We start from the raw sequence: 9270 nt of genomic DNA, 5'->3' as shown, positions 1-9270 counted from the left end.
CTGAGAACACGGTCTCCTAGGAGAGGGTTGCCATTGGCTCGGTAGACCACTCCGTGTATTGCTTTCACTGTCTCTTCATTCCCAATACAGTTAAAACACAGAATTGGCAACAGACATCAAGAGGTAGCACGTATGGCACGTAGTCATGATAGTATAGAGATGTTTACTGAAGATGCATCAGGAAGATTTATACATTCTCTGTGTCACTGATTCAATATATTTTACATAGTCCCTACATCCAGTAGGTGCCAATGCTTTTGTCATGGAGCAACACTGCCACTTAGGGGTACACATCACAACTTTTCTACAGGAGACAGAAATATGAATTGTATGAATCTCAAGTAAAAAGGACATGGTGTAACTGGTGAAAAGTATGTTATTGTATTCATTTTATCATCTTTATTGATTATCTATGTTATACTTTTAATAGCATCTCACAAAGCACAGTTAAATTTGAAAACCACTTTCATAAAAACAGAATTCAACTCAAGATATTGGCTGGAATTCAACAACATCTTTTGGGGTCAAAATCAAACTGGAGGATACTTGTTTTACTTGCCAAACCATGTCCAATAAGTGGGGTAGCTGATTATACATGCATTGTTAGTGATAGCAATTTAACCAATTTAGAGCCGCAGAAATGCATGAATCTATTACCTTGGTTCTTAGGTTTACAGTATGACAAGGAAAGTGCTCTATGCTTTGTTGGCAAAAGCTATTCTATGAAGTTTCAGTACTAAACCAATTTGGTTTTGTCAACTCTGACAAAACACAGGCAATGAAACAAAGTGCGTTAACCCTTTGTAGGCAAACATGGTATAAGAAACCTATTGAAACTAAATGGGACCAACAGGAAAAATACAAAGTTTTCATTGACATTTAAGTTTTTTTTTAATGAAACTAAAGTTCCTACTTCATAATTTACTCGCTTTCTCTCTCTCTCTTGTTTAACTGGTGCCTAGCTACTCGTCCTCATGGTGCTCGCAGAAATCATGGCAACAGACAGTTACCATGGTGATAAATGTCATGAACTCTTGGAAGTCCAATTCCGAGTCTCCGTCCGTGTCCAGACTCTCCATCAAACTGTCCATAGTGGCCTGGTCCTTCACTTGCTGAGGGCAAAAAACAGTAGATAGATAAGGTCATATTTGATTGACTAAAGGTGCACCCATTGATTCTAGAATAATAATGTATAAATGCCTCATGAGCTTAGTGCAACAAAGTCTGTAGAATTATTTATGATTTATTGATAAATGCGCATTACGCTGTAAACATAGCCTAGATCCAAACTGCATGTTCAATTTAAACAATGACGTATGAAATATTGTAGTGAAAATATGGCAGTGATATACTCACCCCTGTAAGGGCTGGTAGCTCCTCATTGATCAAGTCTTTCAGTTCACTTTTCTTCAGTTTGTGCTTGTCCCCTTCTTTCTCTGCGTACTTATGGAACACCTCCATGATGGTGGCCAGTGAACTCTCCAGATCAGTCATTGTGGTTTGTAATGCGATCTACAAAGTAGAGCAAAAAACATTTCATCTCTAGGCCTAGTATGTGACATAAACAACATGTACAGATGTAGGATCTTAATTCATTTGAGTTTGCTACAGCAGGAAAATAGTCCTGCAGCAACAGGAAATATGAATTATTATGTGGATAATAACTAATGGACATTTTTGTAGGGGTTGATACATTTCTCATCAGGGAAAATCAAGTCTGAAATTTCAAAGTGGAAATAACAAACTTCTGAAGTATTTTTAAACCTCAAATATACTACAAGTTTGACGTTCCCTTCATTGGAGGAACCTGCAACAGGGTGAATAAAACATTAAGATCCTACACCTGTAAGCAGTCATGTAACTTCAATACATCAGATGATGACATTCTACCTCTCAGGCCTCTCTCTCAAAAAGAAAAAAAAAGGACAGCACAGTGATTAGCGGGGAGTAATCAAGATACTCATACAATTTAAAATAACATTTTAAGCCTGTCATTACACTATAAATATACAAATCCCCAAATCAAAGTCTATGAACGAGCGCCTCCAGTTTAAGAACAACTCAATAAGAAACAGCAGATACAGCAGAACGTCTTGACTTACCAGTGTGTCTCGGACTGGAACAAAGGTTATTTGCAGATGAGAGTGAGTAGTGGCTGTGGAGGGACAAAGAGTATAGGCTTTTATAGTTGGTGTGGGGAGGGCCTAGTGCCTCTGGTCAACCACCCTGCCAGTCCAGCACACTGACCAATAGGCTCTTTTTCACCCTCTCACTCCACTGTATTCTAACACAGAATTCACCATTGATGGCTATGCCAGTCTTTTACCATGTTATAATGGTCAATTTACAGTATTGTTTGAATACCATTGTTTTGTATGACATTCTGACTTTGAGCTGAATTTGTGGATTTGAGCTTCCAGGTTTACAAGTGATGTGTAAGAAAGGGATATCACTAGATTGCACTATATTATAATAGGCTATCTGATGTTCATATGATTGCACAGGCCTTGAAAGTATTGTCAAACGAATTAGGCAAAACAAACAAAGAGGCCTTTTACCCTCTCCCCCTATACGTCTTCCTAACCTCCACCGTTAAACCACTTTACCTGCAATTGTAAAGAGGATTTTCTATGCATGGCCATTTGTATTGATCTCTTAGACTTTGGACCTTCTGGTTGCCACAATCCCCACCAACATTTTGTCTGAGACAATGGCCTGTTTCAGAGGAAATGAATGGTTGTGCATGTTAATGAACACATTTCTTTTCACTTGTGGAGTTGGCCAGACGTGTGCCCTATACACCCCCGGACTACTAAGTAGGCACAGCCATCCATGTCAAATTCATGTTAAAAAAGTGAAATATGCTGTCGTGTTTCACCATTACGAATAGATGCCTGAACTGTAGGAATGATAAGTGTTACAGTTAACTAGAGCAGAAATAGAGAGGACTCAGATTTAGTTGATTTACTATTGAGCTAAGACTTCCAAATTTGAGGTGTCTAAAGTGTAGGTTAAGCTACAAAAAGCTTAACCTACAGTAACAACATAATCCCTTACCATTTCATTAAAAAGAGGTTGAAAAATGTTTTGATCAAGTTCCAGAATACATTGAATTCCTGTTCTACTGACTTCACCCTCCCATGAACTCCCTCAACTTTCTGGCCAGCATCTGTTTTGCATTCTTCTCAGGAAGCATTTGGGAGAAAGTGCTTTTTACTTCATGATAAATGTTTCTTTGTCTCTTCCCGAAATATATTTCACATACTTCTGACAACAGTTGACCATTGTCCACTGAAAACAGTTGTTCTTGTGTGAAGAAATCAGCGTTGCTTGCTTTGAAAGACTGTCTGTAGTCATTGTAGTCAGATGATTATATAAACTGATCCAGTCAAATCCATGATCTATCAATTTCATACCTCTTCTCTCTCTAACTCATTAATTAAGCATAAAACAAACAACAAACTACGCTCTGGAAAATGTTATTGGTAGGAGGTTGAGTTTTTCTAGATGATTTCAGCTGAGCTCAGAGAAAAATCCACCCAATACCGAACAATCATCTGACCATATCATATGCACTCTATCCAATGACCTGACAGGACTGATGGGCGGGTAGGTGATAGAGTTGATGACGTGACTCCGAGCTGAGAATAAATAAAAAATAAAAAATCTCTCTCTCTCTCTCTCTCTCTCTCTCGCTCTCTCTCTCTCTCTCTCTCTCTCTCTTTCTCTCTCTCTCTCATGATCCTTTGAGAACAAACAAATCGGTGTAATGATGAATGCATCATTATTTCAGTGTATCACGTATCAAGTAAAAGGATTCATACAGTTCAAGATGAAGAGAATAGAGTATTGTGTTCATATTGGGTCTGATGGGTCTGGTGGACTTGTGACTTCCCATCTTTAAGAGATGCATATGATGAGTCACGGTGGTGGGGGATGCTGGGATAGTAGTGAAGACACAACAGACAGGACTCTGTGAAGACTAGTCAAGCAACCAATCATGTGCTCCCATTGACTAGTCATCTCAGGGCAGGAGTTGTAGTACCAGGATGTGAGTGTGACTGTCATTCCTTGTCCACATCGGCTAGCTATCCATCAACGTCTAATATTGCTATTGATACTGGTGTTAACCTAACCCCAAAACGGGATTATATGGCTCGGAGATGTTGGTAGACAGATTTGTTATACTTAGAGAGTCCTTAATTGAAGCAGTAAGAAAGTGCTCACCCCACCTCTATTTTGGTAAAATGCTTCTTTTTTTTTGCGTCTTACAACTTAAATATCCCCCTTAAAAAGTTTATAAAAACATTTTCTCGCTGTAACTCTCCAAAAGAGTGATGTCACCTTTTGTAGTGTGAGATAAAGCGGTCTCCCTGTGTTTGCTGTAACCATGGTTACAGGTCAGAGCCTCTCGCTGAGTTGGAAAGGTTTGCCAAGTGGCTGACTCATCCCTGGCGGAGTGCAGGGAGCTCTAGTGGTCTGGACACTGACTGGGGGAGTAACCAGGAGTAGAACTCAGAAAACAACACTGAGGTTTGGTAATCTGAGGACATACAGTATGTTCTCCTTCTCTCCCCTTCTCTGCCATTCTCTCTCCTTCTTTCTTATTCTCTCTCCTTATCTCCGCTTTTCTCTCTTCTCTCCTTCTCTTCCATTCTTTTCCCTTCTCCAATTGGTAGAGTTCTACTTCAACTGGGATATATATATTGCTTGTAAGTCTTGCACTAGAGTGGGGCTTTAGGTTAACCAGTTATTCCACTGATCCCCTTAGCTTACCATTTAGAAGCGCTACAGAAATGTCATGTTGGATTCGTTGCCACGAGGTGGCACCCATGCTGTACATAGAGGACAAGTTTCAAGTTTCAAGACAAAAACAAAAAAGTGATCCGTTTCAGTCATCGTGTACAACCCATCAGATTAAAAAGACTATCAGATTTTTTTTTAAACGCACTGGTTATGATATGGGTGAGGAGAGAAAGTCACATCCTGCAGGGAACACTGCTTTTACGAGAAGGAAATGTAATGTTTCGTTCAACACACAAAGACACTTCATTTTCCTCCGGATCCAATCTGTGTTCAGGGACACCCCTCCTCATCAACCACTACTAATTACATTGCACCTATTAACGTATTTGATGTGTTCGACAGGTTATCATCAAGTCCCGTCACCAGCGTTTGCACAGATAAGTACTGCATTTCACTGGAATTGAGATGCGAAAAGGTTGAGGAAGGTTATGGACAATCTATTCTGCAAAGTAATTAACTCTATATGGTGAGGGAATTTGCTAGCAGCAACTCCCAGAACATTTCCCTCTGAAGTAAATAGATATCTGGAATTGGTCCATTCGTTATATGATAGGAGTTAGATGAGAGTTAGATTTCATAATGATAATAATGTTATGTTATTCACCACTAGAGGGAAGTAACTAAACACTTTATTTGGTAAAGAAGTTGTGAATTCAGCTCTTGAATGCTTGGCATACCCACGTACAGAACACCCATTGGCTGGTAGTAGGCTCTTTACACAACCAATCTCAGTAGGCTTGTGACAGCCAATCAGATCAAGATGCATGCCATAGAGCGCTTTCCTCTGCACATGTGTTGCTGTCGCATGCCAGATCTTATAATGCCTGGATAGGCATTTTACCTATCAACGTGACCAGTCACTTTCCGCCAACTCAGATGTTGCATGCATCAGTCAATGGTCACGTGCCACATCATCGACTGTGCAATCGGGCACCAGATTGCGATAAAATAGGATGTGATTAGTTGATACGTAAAATACCTTATCCAGGCGTTGTAAGATCTAGCATGCGTCAGCAACGCCTGGGCAGAGAAACACACCCACCATCTTCTCTATGTCACAAGATGAGATAACTGTGGGCCAACTTGGAGTCTTCACACTTGATATATAATAATATGCCATTTAGCAGACTCTTTTATCAACGTCATGCTCACATATATTTTAACATATGGTAGCCCCAGCGGGAATCAAACCCCTTAACCCTTGGCGTTGCAAGCACCATGCTCTACCGACTAAGCCACACAGGACCCCTTGCACTGCCACTGACCCATTGATTGGTAGTCATCATCACTGTGACTGTATTAGACAAATACCGTGCCATACTGACACTCTATCCACCTTGGCAGTTGTCTGAAGACTGGCTGATGACACCCACACTCTGGATTAGCTACTAACTGGTAATTGGCCTTTTTCCTGAGTGCCTCTCAGTACATCACGGAGTAAGCATGAGAGAGCCTATATCCACCATTCCTAATCCTATGTGTGCGTTGTCCAATGCAACTCTCACTGAAAGTAGGACAGGGGTCAGGGGATACACAATCCCCACCCACAATCTGCTTAATCTTCATCCCCACACAAAGAAAACACCCAGATGGACAGACATCCCTGTTGGCCAACATTGTAAGTGTATTTCCTGTGTACTACAGCTCTATTTCCTGTGTACTTTAGACTGATAGTACTCTACCTGCATGGACCAATTTTTTGATGCCAGAAACACATACTGTAATATTAACTATTCCTTAACTATGAATATTTCCATATAGCAAAGAAAGCAACAATGGGCCAATTTAGAGGGAGTTTAATTGTTGTTTGGAGAACATGCAGATTAAAGCTCAGCTCAGTTGTAATTCAGACTTGGTAACAGTAGTGCTTCTCTGTTTGTATACACTTGCAAATGAAGTGGCTCAGTCAGGAGACTTCTAGAAGTGACCAGGGACAGACAGGAATAGCAACATCTACACACCTAGTTAGATTATGGGTCAGTGTACTAGCAGGGCTGGGCAGGGCTGGGGATGAGTAGTGTGTGTGTGTGTGTGTGTGTGTGTGTGTGTGTGTGTGTGTGTGTGTGTGTGTTGGCTAATCCTGTCATTCAGACTCTCTACTAACTCTGCCAACTGCCTCAGTGAGACAGACAGTTAAAGTCCGCCAGGCCTAACACCATATGTGGGCTGCCGGTCTCTGCTGGAAGAGACTCCAGCAGAAGAGACAAACAAACAAAACAATTTACAGTTAGATCTTTAAGCCAATTCCTACTGTGCAAGAAACTAAGGTCACATGACATCAGGCCACGTAGCTCTAGGCTTAGCGAAGAGAATTACCAGAACTACACGGGGCAGCTGAGACTTTGAAACAAGTCCTGGCTTGTTCTAAATTCTTTGCATAACACCAGAAGAATATCTACTGTGATAAATTATTTTATTCATGGTCTTACACTCAGAGGCGGAGGCTGATTAGGAGAAGATAAGGTCTCATTATTATACTGTGATTAAAACGATAGCAGCCCCAGGTAGCAATGTTGAACAGCCTTCATGAGCATAGCCTTGTAGGCCTACTTTCTTCTTCAGATCTAGGTACGCAGCTATTCAGAAAGGATTTGTAATAGAACTGGGCACCTCATTATGGCAATAGGAATTGGCTTAAAGAGGTAGGGTGTTTAAGGGTGCTACTGATAAAGCATAGAACACCTCGATTAGTTGCACTATTACCAACAGCCAGAAGCCTCTTTGAAATTGTTTTGAATGAATTAAAATACAGCTGCAGTGCTGTAAGCCAAAAGCTAAAGGTAGAATTGCTTTGTTACACAACAGGTATGCCAAGAATTGCCATATTATTGTTTATTTATTTATTTAACTAGGCACGTTAGTTAAGATTTTTATTGTACTTACAATGACGCCTGATAAATTGCTATCAATTCAGCATCAATTTAGCTTTAAAATGATGCTTAGTCAAAGCTTATCTGGGAGGAATGTTATGCCTTTCTAGCTCATTTGCTGCTAGTACTGCTTTCCCTACTGAACCATATGAGGGGACATATTTCATAGTAACGTATGGTGGTGGTACCCCTACAGCAACTCTGTAGCCTATTATACAGTCCAATTCATTACTGGCCTCTCTCTACTACACCCCAATCATGTTGGACACACACACACACACACACACACACACACACACACACACACACACACACACACACACACACACACACACACACACACACACACACATATACACACACACACACACACACATGTGTTTTAGTGCTGAGCAATTAGACGGGTGGAAATGGCCATGTAGCCTTTTTAAAGGGTGTGGTAGTTCTCACTTGGCATCACTTTAGTCTCTATAATAAGTCTGTAAAGTCCACGAGCTCTGCTAGAGGACAGATTTATCTGGCTTTATGAAGCAACTCCTTGCTTTAATGTTAGTTTAATGGCCTGGTCCAGTATCGTAGCACGCAGAGAGCGAGAGCACCACCCTTACAAAAAAGACATGTGAAATGTGTAGTTTCACATGTGAAAAATGCATTTTCAAAAGTGAAATGGCTTAAATTTAATACATTTCATATGTATTAAATTTAGAGTTCACATGTTAACGCCACCTTTTCTCATGTGGGAGGATAACATGTTTTCATGTGGGAGGATAACATGTGGGAGGATAACATGTTTCACATATGAAAATTAACATGTGAAAATCACATTTGCGGTTTCACATGTGACATTGCAAGTTCAGATGTGGGGGTGAAATAATGTTATTCTCCTCACATGTGACAAGCTGGTGTGAACATCTTGCAGTAGCAATGTTTCCACATGTGGAATTGAAAATTCTGTAACGCCATTCTCTAAAAAGGCTACTTAGCCTACCTGAGTATAATAATTAAAGTGCGTTAAAAATAATGATTTATTAATTATTGTAGTCCTCCATGGTGATACAGTGCATTCAGAAATTATTCAGACCCCTTGACTTTTTCCACATTTTGTTACGTTACAGCCTTATTCTAAAATGGATTAAATTGTTTTTTCCCACATCAATTTACACACAATACCCCACACAATATAGACAGGTGTGTGCCTTTCCAAATCATGTCCAATCAATTGAATTTACCACCGGTGGACTCCAATCAAGTTGTAGAAACAGCTTCAGGGTGATTAATACAAACAGGATGCACCCGAGCTCAATTTCCAGTCTCATAGCAAAGGATCTGAATTTTTATGTAAATAAGGTATTTCTGGGTTTTCTTTATATACTTTTGCCAACATTTCTAAAAATCTGTTTTGGTGTTGTCATTATGGGGTATTGTGTGTAGATTGATGAGAAAACAAACCATTTTTATAAATGTTATAATAAGGCTGTAACATAACAAAATGTGAAAAAAGTAAAGGGGTCTGAATACTTTCTGAATGCACTGTACATACATGTTTACAGTACATAGTGCTACCACTAGGAAAGGCATTCGGAGTGCTTCTGCT

At 40.0% G+C, this 9270-nt stretch overlaps 1 protein-coding gene across 1 annotated transcript; it reads right to left on the bottom strand.

The window, feature by feature from the left end:
• Positions 1-367: 367 nt before the first annotated feature.
• On the bottom strand, positions 368-2203 carry LOC115195974 (protein S100-B). The gene is made up of 3 exons (XM_029756374.1): positions 2103-2203; positions 1357-1512; positions 368-1112 (listed from the first exon to the last, which is right to left on the bottom strand). Exons 2-3 carry the CDS (start codon positions 1492-1494, stop codon positions 963-965), a joined length of 288 nt encoding a protein of 95 aa, XP_029612234.1. The 5' UTR covers positions 1495-1512; positions 2103-2203; the 3' UTR covers positions 368-962.
• Between the last annotated feature and the right edge of the window lie 7067 nt (positions 2204-9270).

The sequence above is a fragment of the Salmo trutta genome, chromosome 6 (assembly GCF_901001165.1).
Source record: "Salmo trutta chromosome 6, fSalTru1.1, whole genome shotgun sequence".
In the NCBI taxonomy this organism is placed as follows: Eukaryota; Metazoa; Chordata; class Actinopteri; order Salmoniformes; family Salmonidae; genus Salmo; species Salmo trutta.
Note: the sequence above shows the minus strand (reverse complement) of the source record. Positions and strands in the feature narration are given on the sequence as shown.